The sequence below is a fragment of the Mirounga leonina genome, unplaced genomic scaffold, assembly GCF_011800145.1.
Source record: "Mirounga leonina isolate KUSES-001 unplaced genomic scaffold, KU_Mleo_1.0 Mir_376, whole genome shotgun sequence".
NCBI lineage: Eukaryota > Metazoa > Chordata > Mammalia > Carnivora > Phocidae > Mirounga > Mirounga leonina.
Window position 1 is genome coordinate 1,392,233 of NW_023270718.1, and position 17,106 is coordinate 1,409,338.

Sequence of the window (17,106 nt, forward strand, 5' to 3'; positions counted from 1 at the left end):
AATCTCTGAATCACCAGGTAATTTATTCCACAGAAATAAAATCACTAGTACGTAAGGACATTTAGATTGGGGTTTTATTGCTGTACTTTCTGTATTAGTAAAAAAGGGGGGATAAACTAATGCCCATCAATTAAAAAATGGCTAAATGATGCATGTTATAGCCACATATTATAATATTATATAGCCATGATTTTAAAAAAAAAGTTATAATCTCTGACTAGGTTGGATTTCCCCAAGGTATCATGGAAGAGAAAAATCAGTTTATTAAAACTAGTTAATTAAATTAAATTAAAAATTAGTATATTAAAAATACAAAGAATGTGTTGTATCTAAAGAATGTATTGTATCACGTGTGACCTTGAATCTTAACTAAGATGGCAGCAAAACATTATAGAAATGAAATAGTTTGCTTTGAAAATTTTTACTGACTCTTACCTACCCAGGAGCACCCTTACCTACACAGTTGTCAGAGTCTTGTGGACTCCAAAATATTACTAAAATGTTTGGACTCACGTAAATGTCTAACTTGAATATTCTACTTCAAAAAGAAAATTATAGGCCACTGGGTCTTATGTGCAACTAATGAATCATTGAAAACACTACACCAAAAATGAATGATGGCTAACTGAATTTAAAGTAAAAAAAATAATAAATAAGAAAAAATAAGAAAATTACAGGCCAATATCCCTGATGAACATAGATGCAAAAATCCTTAACAAAATATTATCAAACTGAATTCAACAATACATTAAAAGGATCATACACCATAATCAGGTGGGATTTATTCCAGGAATGCAAGGAAGGTTTGACATTCTCAAATCAGTCAGTATGATACACCACATTAACAAAATAAAGGATAAAAATTATATGATCATCTTAATAGATGCAGAACAAGCATCTGATAAAATTCAACATCCATTCATTATAAAAATTCTCAACAAAGTGAGTATAAAGGGAATGTACCTCAACATAATAAAGGCCATATATGAAAAGCCCATAGATAATATGATATGGTGAAACAAAACTCAGGAACAAGGCAAGGATGTCCACTCTCACCCATTTTATACAGATTTAGAGAAATTAGGCAAGAAAAAGAAATAAAAGGCATCCAAATTAGAAAGGAAGAAGTAAAACTGTCACTATTTGTAGATGACATATTATATATAGAAGCCTAAAGACTACACACACACACACACACACAAACTGTTAGAATAAATGAATTCAGTAAAGTTGCAGAATAAAATATCAATACATAAAAATCTGGGCATTTCTTTAAACTAATAACAAACTATCAGAAAGAGAAATTAAGAAAACAATCCCATTTACAATTGCATCACAAAGAATAAAACATCTACGAATAAATTTAACCAAGGAAGTGAAAGACCTATATGTTGGGAAAATTACAAGGCACAAAATTAATGAAAACAAGAATTAATGAAAGAAATTGAAGAAGACACAAATAAATGGAAATATATTCATGCTCATGGATTGGAAGAATTAATATTGTTAAAATGTCCATACTACCCAAAGCAATCTACAAATCCAATGCAATCCCTATCAAAATTCCAATGGCATTTTCTGCAGAAATAGAACAAACAACCCTAAAATTTGTATGACAAAAGACCCCAAATAGCCAAAGCAATCTTGAGAAAGAACAAAGCTAGAGGCATCATACTCCCTTATTTCAAATAATATTACAACACAACAATAATTAAAATAGTGATGAGCACTGGGTGTTATACACAACTGATAAATTATTGAACACTACATCTGAAACTAATGATGTACTATATGTTGGCTAATTGAATTTAAATAAATAAATAATAAATAGTATGGTATTGGCATAAAAAAGGCACATAGATCAATGGAACAGAATAGAGCCCAGAAATAAACCCATGTTTATATGGTCAATTAATTTACAACAAAGGAGCAAGAATATACAATGGGGAAAAGAAGTCTCCTCAACAAATGGTCTTGGGAAAACTGGACAGCCACATGCAAAAGAATGAAACTGGACCACTTTCTTACACCATACACAAAAATTAACTCAAAATGGATTAAAGACTTGAACGTAAGACTAAAACCATAAAACTCCTAGAAGAAAAGACAGGCAGTAAGCTCCTTGACATCAGTCTTGGTGATTTTTTTTTTATCTGACACCAAAAAGAAAAGCAACAAAAGCAAAAATAAAAGGTGGGACTGCATCAAACTAAAAAGTTTCTGCACAGCAAAGTAAACCATCACCAAAATAAAAAGGCAACCTACTGAATGGAAGAAAATAACTGTAAATCATATAGCTGATAAAGGGCTAATATACAAAAATAGGAATAACTCCTACAACTCAATAGCAAAAAAAGCCCCAAACGATCCAAATAGAAAATGGGCAGAAGATCTGAATAGATATTTTTCAAAGAAGACATACAGATGGCCAACAGACCAAGAAAAGATATTCAACGTCACTTATAATCAGGGAAATGCAAATCAAAACCATAATGAGATATCACCTCACACCTGTTACAATGGCCAGTATCAAAAAGACTAAAGAGAAAAAGTGTTGGCCAGGATGCAGAGTAAAGGGAACCCTCATGCACTGTCGATGGGAATGGAAATTTGTGCAACCACTACAGAAAACAGTACGGAAGTTTCTCAAAAAATTAAAAAGAGAACGACCATATGATCTAGTAATGCCACTTCTGGGTACTTATCTGAAGAAAATGAAAATGCTAATTCAAAAAGATATACACACCCCCATGTTCACTGCACCATTATTTACAATAGCCAAGATATGGACACAACCACCTAAGTGTCAATCAATAGATGAATGGATAAAGAAATATATATATATATATATATATATACACACACACACACACACACACACAGGTATAGGTATATATACATCTATACCTATCTACCTATAGGTATATATAGATATGTACATACCTAGATATACATATTACTATATATATATATAGCAATATTACTCGGCCACAAGAATGTAATCTTGCCATTTGCAACAACATGGATGGACCTTGAGGGCGTTATGCTAAGTGAAACAAGTCACACAGAGAAAGACAAACACTGTATGATCTCTCTCATATGTAGATTAAAATACAACAAGATACCAAGCTTAAAGATACAGAGAACAGATTGGTGGTTTTGAGAGGAGGGGGTTGGGTGTGGGAGAAATAGGTGAACTGATGGTTTTGGTGTTGTTGGGTTTTTTTTTAAGCTTAAAGAAGTTGAATAAGAATTTTAAGAAAACTGTTAGCTAGGTCAAGAGACTCTTCAGGTGTTAGAGGATAAGAGGATGAAAAGAGAGGGCAGAATGGGAAGAAAAAGAGCCAGGCATCTGAATAAGGAAGTTAATGTAAGAGTGTCTCAGTTGAAATTGCTTTTCAACTTCCATGTGAAGGACCAGTTATGATGTTGGCACTGATCACTTTGATACTGACTTTAGTTGACTGGCTATTCTTCATCTTTTAAGGATAATGGCTACCTATCTATGCTCAAGGACACCTACACAATTAGAATTAGTACAGGCCTTCATCAGAAAACAAACAGCATTCTAGAGTATCTTTCGATTGTGCAGATTTATTCGATGCCTACCAGCTGTCCCACGGAGGACTGAAGACAGTGAGGACCATGCATCTATTAACCAATTCATTCATTCAAGGCAAAGAGAAAAGCAAGTCAAGGAACCTAAAGCAGAAGCATAATTATGTCGGGTCTGAAGGGCAGCAATGGGGCAGTGCAGAACAGAAAGAATGGGTGGAAATAAACAATTACAGATAAATATGGAAAGCCAGAGGTGGTTGAGGGGATAGACACCGTAGGGCCTGACATGTTCTGACTCGTCTGAGGAGAGGCTCCCTAGCTGCTGTGTTACTTACCGCAGGATGGTTCTTACCTAAATATCCATCTCTCTGGGTTTCTGTCTCCATCATCAGAAGCTTTTCCTCTCTCTCCAGCTGGAATATAAGCTCTGGCTTGAAGGGCTGATTCCCTGCAGAAAGGCAAGGAGAGCAGAAGTTCTAAGTTTTGATGAAGTCCAATTGATCTTTTTTTTTTTTTTTTTCTTTTCTGAATCATGCTTTTGGTGTCTAAGAACTGTTTGCCTAACTCAAGGTCAAGAAGATTTCCTCCTGTGTTTCTTTCTAGAAGTTTCATACTTTTACATTTTCCATTAGGTCTATTATCCACTTTGAATCAATTTCTTAGTGAGATGCGAGTCATGGGTATAGATGCATACAGAAGTCTAAATATTTCATCACCCTCTGTTGAAAAGACTATACTTTCTCCAGTCAATTGCTATGGTACCTGTAATACATCTAAAATAGTTTCAGAATGGCTCCTTCCATCTCATTACAATAAGCAAATCCACTAGAAATTGTTCAGGATTGCAGTTTGTTTTCCCATCCTCCTCCCACTGTACCTAACACTAAGGGGATATAGTTATGTGCTGTGTTCCTTAGCTATTTCCGTAAGTTCTTTCTTTCTTTTCTCTCTTCAGTGTGGTTATCGTATTAGTTTCAAATATAATTAATTTCATTTTTCTTTTAGTTTCAGATTATCATCCCTTTGCATTCTTACTTTTTTCTTTCAAGATTTTATTTAAATTCTAGTTAGTTAACATATAGTGTAGTATTAGTTTCAGGGATAGAATTTAGTGATTCATCAGTTGCATATAACACTCAGTGCTCATTACAACAAGTGTCCTCCTTAATGCCCATCACCCAGTTACCCCTCTTACTTTTTTCTTCTTATTTAATTTGTATGTGTTGAAATAATGGATTTTCAAAAGTCCAAACCAGACAGAAAGGCACATTCAAAGGAGTGTGACACATAACTTCCACATTCTTACTCCCACCCATTATACGAGACTAACTTCATGAATCTTTAATTAATCCTTCTTGGGTTTCTTCTTATAAAGACAAGCAGATATACGTAGGTTTCCTTATTTCCCTTCTTTCTTACATGGACTGTAGTATACTGTTAATGCTCTTTTGCACTTTGCTATCTTTAGGGAAAATTCCTAGAAGCGAACTGCTGGGAATATTGCTGGATAATTGTCAAATTCTCCTCCGTCAGGACTGTTTCATTTTGCTTTCCTACTTTCAGTGCATGAGAGTGCTTTATTTCCCACAACTTTGCCCAAGAAAGTTCAGTGCTGAGTGTTTGAATTTTTGCTCATCTCATGGGTGAGAAATGGTATTCCAGGATAATTTTACTTAACCTCTCCCTTATGTTTAACGAAATTGAACATCTACTCATGTGTGCATATATGTATATGAATATACGCACATGCACATGCACGCATGCACCCACACACTCCTACCTACTAGTTCTATCCCCTGGGACCAAGAAACAAAGCCACCACAGGAGCAGTGACAGTACCTAGCATTCAGACCTTGTTGTTAAATACCATTCTCCAAGAAACAGATGATTCCAGAGCTGGGGTATAAAGTAAAAGATGAACACAGAGCAGCATCTATGCCATAAAGTAAGGAAATGCTAAAAAAAAAAATAGTGGATGAGTAATATTCCATTGTATATATGGACCACATCTTTATCCATTCGTCTGTTGAAGGGCATCTCGGCTCTTTCCACAGTTTGGTTATTGTGGACATTGCTGGAACACTACATCAAAAACTAATGATGGTGACTAACATAGTATAATATAATAATATTATAAAATAAAATAAAAAGTGGTGGAGGCATATTACAAAAAACCAAATTTGGAACAATTTTAGCATCAAAATAATTATGGTAATATTAGAAGCCATTTTTTAAAAAAAGAATTCACAAGTCCCTACAAATAAATAAATGATTAAGGCATGTGGGATTCTTGCTTACTGCAGAATGCCAAGAGCTGATTGCTAATGCAATCAGGAGGTACTCAAGAGGTACTAAGGTAGAAAATAATTTTGTAACAATCATGGTAAAGACCAGATAAGGCAAGTGATAATCACTGGATGCTAAATCTATAGGAAAATATTTGTGTGGTCTTAAAAAACGTTGCAATAAACAAAGCAATAATTTTATAGTGGAGAAACTGGACATCTTGACTGAGTGGTCAAAATCGGCACCACCAATGAGGGACAGATGGTGTACCTCTACATGTGATATTCTCAAAAGGACTACCAATGTCGAGTTCCAGCCAGAATGGATCCTCTGAATCTAAGTATAAGGAAGTATTAGGAATGTTATCTGAAAAATGGGGGTGGGGGCAGGGGGGAAATAGCAGTATTCTTCCAAAATGTCTACTGTTATAAAAGACAAAGAAATTGCTGTGGAAATGCTCCAAATTAAAGGAGGCTAAAGAGACATGACAGTCAGACTAAACTCAAGACTAGACCTTACTCTGGAGAAAGAAAAATATGCTTTTAGGAATATATCTGGATCTACTGATAAAATCAGTAAAATACTTAGATAAAAGTATTATATTTGCACTGGGAATATGTAAGAGAATATTCTTATTTCTACAAAATACATTGTTCAGTGAAGAATAAAGCTTGCTCAAAGAGAGGTCTGGTCTTTGTCCTCAGCTCTTGGGAAGTGATCTCTAAGTCCTTGGGATTTCCTGTCTGGTAAGAGTGTCTTTCTCACGTGGAGGCTTTGGACAACACCAGATTGCTTACCAATGTGATTTATGGTGGGGCCCTTGGGCTACCTGCTGTCAGCTTGATTTCCAGAGGGGCTAGAAACTAAGGTCAGACACACAGGTGTCCAACCACATCTATATGGCCAAACCACAGTAAAAGCTCTGGACACCAAGGCTCATGTGAGCCTCCCTGGTTGGCAATACTCCATGTATACTATGACCTGTCTTTGCTGGGAAGAGTTAGTACTATCTACGACTCCTCTGAGAGAGACAACTACAAGTTGGTGCTGGAAATACCCTGGATTCTGCCCCAGGTGCCTCTTCCCTTGGCTGATTTTAACTTGTACCCTTTTCATGTAATAAAGGGTAACCATGGGTATAACAGCTTTCAGTGCCTTCTGACAGTCCTTCTAGTGAATTATTGAGGCCGAGGGTTATCTTGGGGACCCCTGAGCTTACAATTGGTGTCAGAGTAAGAGCAGTCTTGGGGACTTCCAAACTCTGCATATACACTGAAGTATTTAGAGATAAAGGGCCCTGGTGTATATAAATTGCCCTCAAATCGTTCAGAAAAAAATATTATGAATATACATATATTTTCATAAATACACACAAATATATATGGAGAGAGAAAGAACATGGTCATAAATAAAATAAATGGGTAAAAATATTATTATAAGTGAATCTAGGTAAAAGCTATAGGGGTGTTCTTATTCTTTACTTTTGCAAATGTTCTGTAAGTTTGAAGTTATTTACAAAAACACTGTTAAAGGAAAAACCCAAATACCTCTGAAAAATCAAGTTAATAAATAGTTATTGTTACTGGCACCCTGAAAAAACAAAAACAAAAACTAGGGCAACTCACTAAACTGACTTCATGACAAACAACAGCGCTGGGCCACAATTTGCCCAGTTACATAGTTCAAAGGACAGAAACATCTTGTCGGTGTTGTACAGGGATTATTAGGACTCTTATTTGTCCAAGCTCAGGGGGTGATTTCAAGAGTCTCAGAGCTTCAAACACCCAAGACACCCCAGGGGGATGACTTTCAGTCACCAAGCGCCTATCCTCACCCACAGAGACCAGGTTCCTGAAGTTTTCCAGCATCACGTCTCGGTACAACTTCCTCTGGGTGGAATCCAGCAGCCCCAGCTCCTCCTCACTGAAGACCACGGCCACGTCCTTGAACGTCACCGTCTCCTACAACACCAAACACATGCAGGCTATGTTTATGGAAAAGGGGCAGCACTGAGAAAGTGTCAGGGAGGGGAAGCTGTTCTAGAATCTGGGGGACGGAGTCAAAGTAGCTGCCTTCCACACCACTCACTCAATCCACCAAAAGGGCTGCAAGAAAAGAAATCCTTGCAGATTATATTGCTGCCAAACAAACAAACAAACAAACAAATAAATAGCTGCCTTTTGTTAGCGCTCCTACAGGTAAGTCCCTGGAACTCTGCTGCATCATAGGCTACTATAATTTTAAATTTTACTAAGAACGCCACTTGCCCCCAGAAAAGCTTTAGTTCCAATAGTGTGTGATGGATTCTCTGTTCTCTCTTTTACACATGCACACATTTCACTTATTTAATTTGCCAAACTTAAAGGCTTTTGGTCACTCTTACTGTTGAAGTACGTAGTTCATCCTCTGTGTCCCATCTGCAGTGTGCAGCGGTGATGTTAGGCACAGTCCAGAGCCTGGCTCCCTGTACTCACACTGGAATGCTCTGCCTTGTGCTAGCTATGTGCCCTTGGAGAAGTTCTTCATTCTCTCATCCTCATGCTGATACCTATATACCATAGGGTACTGATAATAACATGAGTGACTATAGGTAAAGCACTTCGGAGCAGTGCCTGGCACAGAGTACCCGATAAATGTTAGCTATTATGATTATTACTAGGATCATGTCTGCCATCCCACTGCAGCGCCGTATAGTAAGTCAATGATTTAGGATGTGATTAACTCATCCAAATAATGCACACTTAGCTTTAGATTATCTATCATAAACAACATTGCAACAAAAATCCTTTTGCATTGGGCGCCTGGGTGGCTCAGTTGGTTAAGCGACTGCCTTTGGCTCAGGTCATGACCCTGGAGGCCCGGGATCGGGTCCCGCATCGGGCTCCCTGCTCGGCAGGGAGTCTGCTTCTCCCTCTGACCCTCCCCCCTCTCATGTGCTCTCTCTCTGTCTCTCAAATAAATAAATAAAATCTTTAAAAAAAAAAAATCCTTTTGCATTGACCCTGGATTATGTCCTTAAATCCCAAAAAGTAGAAATAGTAATGCTGAATGACAACTTTCAGCATTTTGATTCAATGACAGGTGTTCCCTCCAAAGAAGATTTTTCCAGCTTATTCTTCTTCGAAGTATAAATCACGAAACCTCTATACCCTGGCCAACACCAGATATGAATACTTAAAAAAAAAATCTCTGATAATCTCAGAAGTAAATTTGGGAAGTAAAAACCAGTTATTTTGAAAAATTTTCACAAAGTTGATTAGTAATGAAGACCATTCTCTTTTCGTGTATTTGCTGGTCATCTTTTGTTCTTGTTGTATTCAAAATACTCATTTTGGGGACGTTAATCCTTTCTTCCAAATATGTTGCAAATATTTTTCATTCTACTTGGCTTCTTGCTTGTAACTTTTTACTGTAGGGAAATGTAAATGTTTTGTATGAAGACCTTTGTTCTGGCTGGAGCTCCAAATGGCACAATGTCAGGCCTTGGTCTCTGAATGAAAACTCTGGTTTGGTTTTGGATTTTGTTTTGTTTTGCCCTTCTTTCCTCCAGTATCTCTTTCCTGATACTCTTTATCCAGAAGGGAAAGGCTTTGGAGTGGGCTGGACACTTGTCTGCTGTAGGAACTTGAGCAGGAGTTGAACTTCCACGAATCTCTTACCTTCATGTTAACAGTGCAGATTATTCTAAATCTAAAAGGTGTCCACCTAAGAAGTGAAATAAAATGTTCAGTGACAGAAATAAAAATCCGGCTCACCTGGAACTTGATCATTTTCTCCTCCTTTTCCTAGGGAAAGGCAGAGACCTGAGAAGGCAATACAAGGTAATAAGAAAGAAGCCATGAGAAAAAGGGAAATGTATCTTTGGGTAGAATAGACAAAGGTGTCCCTTGCCCCAGCAGATGCTGCCACATACATCTTGGCAGGCCGGGTGTGGGCTGGATTCCAGCTACCATGAGGTTATCCTGGCAGGATGCCCTCATGCATGGGACAGTTTGCTCACAGACCTCTCTGCTCCTAAGGAACTTACTCTGATCCTGGGAAGTGTGGAAAAGGAGAGGCAGTGGAATGTACTGGTTAAAAGTGGACTCTGGGCACAAAATTCAGTATCCAAATCTGGCATTGTTGTGTATTTGCTGTACATTTGCTATACGTTGGTGCTGCTACAGAATAAACATCTGTAATATATAATGTAGAGGACATATATAAGAGTACAACATATACTACATAATATGCACATATATTTAACCATGATTAATTAATTAACCTCTCTAGGCTTCACTTCTGTAATCTGAAGCATTAGGACCATAACAGAACCAACATTATCAGATTGCTATCAGGATTACATGTGAATAGCAGAAAAATGTTGTAATTATACCAATGTTTTCTAGACATTAAAAATAGAGCTACTCTACGACCCAGCAATTGCACTACTAGGTATTTACCCCAAAGATACAGATGTAGTGAAAAAAAGGGGCACATGCACTCCAATTTTCATAGCAGCAATGTCCACAATAGCCAAACTGTGGAAGGAGTCCTTCAACAGATGAATGGATAAAGATGTGGTTCATATATACAATGGAATATTACTCAGCCATCAGAAAGGATGAATACCTACCATTTGCATCGACCTGGATGGAACTGGAGTGGATTATGCTAAGTGAAATAAGTCAAGCAGAGAAAGACAATTATCATATGGTTTCGCTTATTTGTGGAACATAAGGAATAGCACAGAGGACCACAGGGGAAGAGAGGGAAAACTGAATGGGAAGAAATCAGAGAGGGAGACAAACTATGAGACTCTGGACTCCAGGAAACAAACTGAGGGTTGCAGAAGGGAGGGGGTGGGGAGATGGGGTAACCGGGTGATGGGTACTAAGGAGGGCACGTGTTGTGATGAGCACTGGGTGTTATATGCAACTAATGAATCGTTGAACACTACATCAAAAACTAATGATGTACCATACAGTGGCTAACAGAACATAATAAAAAAAAATCAGATACTATTCTCCATCATAAAACCGTCCTTATGAATGTGTCTTGTAAGACATCTGGGTGGCAAAGATGGCCTCTTACTTAATAATCTGTTTCCCGCATAACAACGTTTGTTTAGACATTGAGACCACCCTTCTGAAAAGTTTAATGACAGATGGATATTCTTTTTTAAAATTAATTTATTTTTATTTTATTATTTATTTCTTTTCATTTGAGTATAGTTGACATACAATGTTACATTAGTTTCAGGTGTACAACACAGTGATTCCACAAGTTTATACATTATTCTATGTTCACCACAAGTGTAGCAACCATCTGTCCCCATATTCTTCTTGAAGCCAGAGGAGGCTCAGACAGCATATCCCTCTTCGAACATGGATATAATGAAAGATTAAAGAAGCCTGTGATGCCACTCTATTTCTCTTATTTGTGTAAAGCATTGGCTCAGCACTTGATGCTTGCAAGGACTTGGGAACCAGAAGTTCAATTTCTTGGGCAAGGTTATTTATTGTTTTCAACAGGTATTTACTGTTATTTACTGTTTTTAAGCAACTTCAAGATCATTTGTGGAAGAGAAAGAACTCAAGAAGGGCTGATGGTGGCCTGTGAATAAGGTAGAGCCTTTTTGCACCACCTTAGAGAGAGGTTTTCTCCTCCAGTAGAGTCTCCCTCTCCTCCTGAGTCCCTGCCCACATAGCCCACAGCTGAAGAATCCACAGAATGTATGTACAACTACCAAGAACAAGTATTGACTTGGCTTCGTAGTTAGCAGTGAAAGAGTTGAGTTTTCTTTCACTTACCCAATATTTATAGATCACCTTCTGAGAGGGATATAGTTCCTAGATCTCTAGTTGCTCAGAGCCTAAGCGTGGGAGACCAATTAGAAAATGAGCTATTGGGCGCCTGGGTGGCTCAGTTGGTTAAGTGACTGCCTTCGGCTAAGGTCATGATCCTGGAGTCCCGGGATCGAGTCCCACGTCGGGCTCCCTGCTCAGCAGGGAGTCTGCTTCTCCCTCTGACCCTCCTCCCTCTCATGCTCTCTGTCTCTCATTCTCTCTCTCGCAAATAAATAAAATCTTAAAAAAAAAAGAAAGAAAATGAGCTCTTACACACTGACAGATGCCAGAGTAGAGTGTAAACAGGGTCCTTTGGGGGAACATGGAAAGGGTCCCCAGACCTAGACTGGATAAGGGAGAGAGTTAGATGGGCTCAATGAGGAAAATGAGGCCTGATGTTAGCCCTGGAGGATGACAGTGCCATATCAGCCACTCAGAGCTCAACAGGGTACTCAAACAGAACAGTACTCAAATAGAAGAGTACTCAAACAGACAGTACCTGGGGCAAATAAGAAGCCGAAATGTGGTGAGAAGTCAAGAGCCAAATCACATGCTTTAGAGGAATTGCCTCATTTAACCCTCGCAACAACCCAAAGGATTAAGATAATTTTTACTGTTGAGAATACTGAAGCATCGAGAGGTTTTGGTTTTGGTTTTGGTTTTAATGGCAGCACCAGGGCTTCTTAAGCTGTGCCTTAGTACAGGTACTGGGGTTTGGCCATGATGCTCTTGCTGTATAAAGTCCAGATGTTCTGTCAGTTCTTCTTGAGCAAGGACACCAGGAAATTGACAGCTAAGTGGATGTTGTACACAAGCTCATCATCTGTCATCTTCACATGGCTAATGGCCACTGCCAGACACAACACCTTCTTCATCTGGAATTTGATTGTGGACTTCACTTCATCCACTTTGGCCACCATGTTCTCATTGTGGGTCAACAAGGAAGGGAACTTGCCAGGCTTATTCAGGCCTGGGCCCAGAATTCATGGATCTGCTTGATCAGGGACTCTGAAGCCAAAAGGGCATCATACTTCTTGGCCAACTTCTTGACTAATTTTTTATTCTTACTGAGTCTTCGGTGCCTCCATGCCCATGCGGGGAATATCCACAGCCTTGGCCTCATCACAGTACTGCTGATGCCCTAAATCACACACGGAGAACTTAGGGCAAGGAGTAGACTTAAGCCTGATGGTGCCCAAGGAGCGTTTGTCCTTCTGAGGGTCATAGTTTTTCAGGCTGATTTGCAGCTCCACAGTCTCCAAAAACTTCCAGTGCTTGTGCTGGTTGCTGTGCAGGACTTCCCTCATTGCTTTGTACAGCCTGTCCCAGGAGACTTCGCTGCTCATGCTGCTGCATACTGCAGTAACTGGAAAAGCTGAAGCATTGAGATTTTAAGTTATTTATTCACGATTATCCATTCAGTCAGCAGAGCAGCCAGGATTATCATCCCAGAGTCCATATTCTTAATTACTAGGATGGTGGCTTTCAATCTACCAGTTCACTGGTTATCGTTGGGAAGTTAATAAAAAAATGAAAACAAAACCAATGCCCAGGACCCAGGCCAGGGCCTATAAATTGGTATCTGTGGAGGAAGAGTTTCCATGAAAATGAATCTCCTTCCCCTCAGGTGACTATATTTTGCAGAAAGGGTTGCAAACATAGATTCTGAGATTAATAGAGGCAGTTTGCAAGCTGAGCCTAGGCAATCAACCATTAGATCATTCAGGCTCTCAATGAGTATAGGGAATGACTGGAGAACACATAAGCCAGGAGCAGAACAGGGTCTGGGACTCGGGCCTTGTGACTCCCAGCTCCCCACTGCTCCCCATTATAAGGTGCTCCTGGAGTTGTCTCTAAGGATTGTGGATGTTTCTTCAGGCACATACTCAGCATGAATACAGGCTTCCAGTTTAGACTTGTCTGATCAGATTTATCAAGCAATAGGAGTTACTAATCACCCAAGGGACTTTAAGAATTCAGAATACAAAGCAATTCATGTTAAACAGGCATTTAAACAGTGGTCATCCCACAGAATGTTCTTGTTTCTTTATATGTTAGAGTTAGTCTGATTATATCCCTTTCTTGGTTAAAACATGTGCATGGCTGCCCAGTGCCTTTAGAATAAAGTCTAGATTCTTAGCAAGCCATCCATAGAGGAATCTTCCATGTCTGCTCTCCCCTGTAAACTCCAGCTGTGTAAATCACTTGATCTCACAGGAAAGCCTCCAGGATTTTGTATGTGAAGAAAGGATTTACAAAAACGAGTATGGGCAGTAGTTTGCCCCCATGCATCCTAGATCTTCTTAGCTTTTTACATCAGCTTATATGTCCCCTGTTCTAAGATACCTTTTAACAGGCTTTGCTACAGCCTTATCAACTCCTAAAACCCATTTTGCCAGTCTAATAAAAGCAGAGTGTTTTGGCCAAGAGCCTAGGCTATAGAATCAGGTTACCAAGCTTTAATCAAGATTCTGCCACTTACTAGCAGAGTAAACTTTGCAAGTTAATTAACCTCTTGATGCTTCTGTTTCTTCATCTGTAAAATGGAAGATAAAAGTAGGGTTATTATGAAGAACAAATGAGCTAATGCATCCAAGCATTAGAAAGTCAGTGTAGTTCATAATAAGCACCCAAAAAATGTTAGCTGTTATTACTATTATCCTCGTTGTTGTCACCATGAAATAAATACAGAAGCCACATATCAGCCCTAGTTTGCTTTTAAGAATATTTATTTTAGGTCAGTAATTACCAATAGGCATATACCACCTTTGGAACATTCTGAAAAAGTGGGTGGCTTCAGCATCCTACTCAATCTGATTGAGATAAAGGGCAGGAAATACTTATATTGTTTGTTTCTCCCACATCCATTTTCAGAAAATTTGAATACAACCTCACTGAGCTGAAGGTCCCTGTTCCTTGATCCCTGCTGTAAAGCTAGACAAACCACAAACAGGTACTGAATAACTCCTCTCTGCCGAAACCTATACTTGGCAATAAGCACAGAGAACTTGACGTAGTCCCTACTACATAGAAACCTGCACCTGAGTGGGAGAGACAGAGCAGAAACACCAGTGAACTCAAAGACAGGTCAACAGAAATGATCAGAACTGAAGCTCATGAAAATTAGGTGCATTCTGTTGTTTATTTCATGTTGTGTTCTGGAAATGTTAATAGTATTGTTCAGATCTTTTGTATTCTTACTGAACAAGCCTGCTTGTTCTATCGGTTACTGAGAGGAGTACTGAAATCTCCATATGAAATTGTGGATTTCTCCATTTCTTCTTTTAGTTCTGCCCAGTTTTCTTCATGTAGTTTGAAGCTATGTTGTTTTGTGAATACACATTTAGGACTATTATGTCTACTTGATGAACTGACCCTTGGTGTAAGTGTCCCTCTTTATCCCTGGTAACAGTCCTTGGTCTGAAGTCTACTCTGTCTAATATTACTATAGCCATTCCAGCTTTCTCTTGACCAGTGTTTCCACAGCACACCTTTTTTGGGTAATCCCTTTAACTTTTAACCTATGTCCTTATATGTAAAGTAGGCTCTCTAGACAGGATATACTTGGTTCTTGTTTTTAATCCAATTTTATAATCTCTTAATCAATGTATTTAGACCATTAGCATTTAATGTAATTTTTTATATGGTTGGATTTAAGTCTACCATTTTATCCTGTTTTTCCTCCCTGATTTTTTTTTTAAATTTAAATTCAATTAGCCAACATATAGTATATCATTAGTTTCAGACATAGAGTTCAATAATTCATCAGCTGCATATAACACCCAGTGCTCATCACATCATGTGCCCTCCTTAAATGTCCATTACCCAACTACCCCATCCCCTCCAGCAACTCTGTTTGTTTCCTATAGTTAAGAGTCTGGGTGTTATACTTAACTAATGAATCATTGAACACTGCATCAAGGACTAATTATGTACTATACAGTGGCTAACTGGACATAATAAAAATAAATAAATAAATAAAATGAGAAGGTACTAATAAATCAAAATATTGGGAGGTTTAGAGAAAAAAAAAAGAGTCTCTCATGGTTTATCTCCCTCTCTGATTACTTCCCATTCAGTTCTCCCTCCCTTCCCCTATGACCCTGTGCTGTTTCTTATATTCCATATATGAGTGAAACCATATGATAATTGTCTCTGATTGACTTATTTCGTTCAACATAATACCCTCCAGCTCCATCCACATTGATGTAAATGGTAAATATTCATCCTTTCTGATGGCTGAGTAATATTCCATTGTATATATGTATATATACAGGTGCCCCTGTACCACAACATTTTAATTTTTTTATTCTTTATTTAAATTCAATTTAGTTAACACATACTGTATGTTTAGTTTCAGGGGGTAGAATTTAGTGATTCATCAGCTGCATACAACACCCAGTGCTCATTACAAGTACATACCTGTCATGTCAAAACAAGAAGAAAAAATAGACTTTAAATGTTGCGCTTTTAAGACACATTGGAAGTGAGATATTTTGTTATTGAATTAGACAGCAAAGCCTTTTGCTTATTATGCAGTGACAACATAGCTGTGCTAAAAGGAAACAATACATGTCAGTCAATATTATCAGACTAAGTATTCATCACAGATATCTTCAATTCGTGGTAAAGCAGTGGTCAGAAAAATTAGAAAATTTAAAATGTCTCATCAGAGCATAATTTCTTCACAAAAAAATAAGTAATGAAAATGAAGCTACAACCAAAGTAAGTTTATATTTAGATATTCAGCTTCTATTTCTAACCCAAGCAAAGAAAAGTAATTTACTGATGATGAGTTAATTAAATCTTGTTTGATTGTAGCAGCCAAAGAAATGTGTCCAGAGAAAACAAACAAGATTATTAGACCGGGGGCAAGAATAGTTGCTTGAAGAGTTGAAGACAATGGAAACATTATAGTCAATTAAAATACAAGGAAAATGATCATGATATATTTGGCTCTTGATAATTCAACACATATTACTGACATTGCTCAGTAGTTGTTCATTCAAGGCATCAATGTCAAGTTTGAAGTGACTAAATAATTAGCCTCTAGGGATAGTCTGTGTGGAACAATTACAGTTAAAAATATGTTCTAAGTTGGGCGCCTGGGTGGCTCAGTTGGTTAAGCGACTGCCTTCGGCTCAGGTCATGATCCTGGAGTCCCGGGATCAAGTCCCGCATCGGGCTCCCTGCTCGGCAGGGAGTCTGCTTCTCCCTCTGACCCTCCTCCCTCTCGTGCTCTCTGTCTCAAATAAATAAATAAAATCTTTAAAAAAAAATATGTTCTAAGTTGAAAAAATATTAATTCAAAATAACCTTAAGTGTAACCTAAAAGGATGTGTTGAAACTGATTACAAATTTAAAAGCTTATACAAATGTGTTTAAAGACTATGGTCATTCATTGTATTATTCAAAGCAGGTGCTTTGCAGAAAA

General features: G+C 38.1%; 1 protein-coding gene and 1 pseudogene across 2 annotated transcripts in view; both read right to left on the reverse strand.

The window, feature by feature from the left end:
- ZNF112 (zinc finger protein 112) overlaps nucleotides 1-17,106 on the reverse strand; it is a 43,148-nt gene that overhangs the window by 11,774 nt on the left and 14,268 nt on the right. Inside the window, exons 1-4 of one of the 2 annotated variants that reach the window (XM_034986708.1) lie at nucleotides 9,872-10,300; nucleotides 9,600-9,647; nucleotides 7,679-7,805; nucleotides 3,911-4,006 (exon numbers count right to left, since the gene is read on the reverse strand). In XM_034986708.1, coding sequence (XP_034842599.1) covers nucleotides 3,911-4,006; nucleotides 7,679-7,805; nucleotides 9,600-9,614 — 238 coding nt within the window. In that variant the 5' untranslated portion in view covers nucleotides 9,615-9,647; nucleotides 9,872-10,300. Of the gene's footprint in view, nucleotides 1-3,910; nucleotides 4,007-7,678; nucleotides 7,806-9,599; nucleotides 9,648-9,871; nucleotides 10,301-17,106 lie in introns of those variants that run through there. The other variant, XM_034986706.1, reaches the window with a different exon arrangement.
- LOC117998108 lies at nucleotides 11,895-15,413 on the reverse strand (annotated as a pseudogene).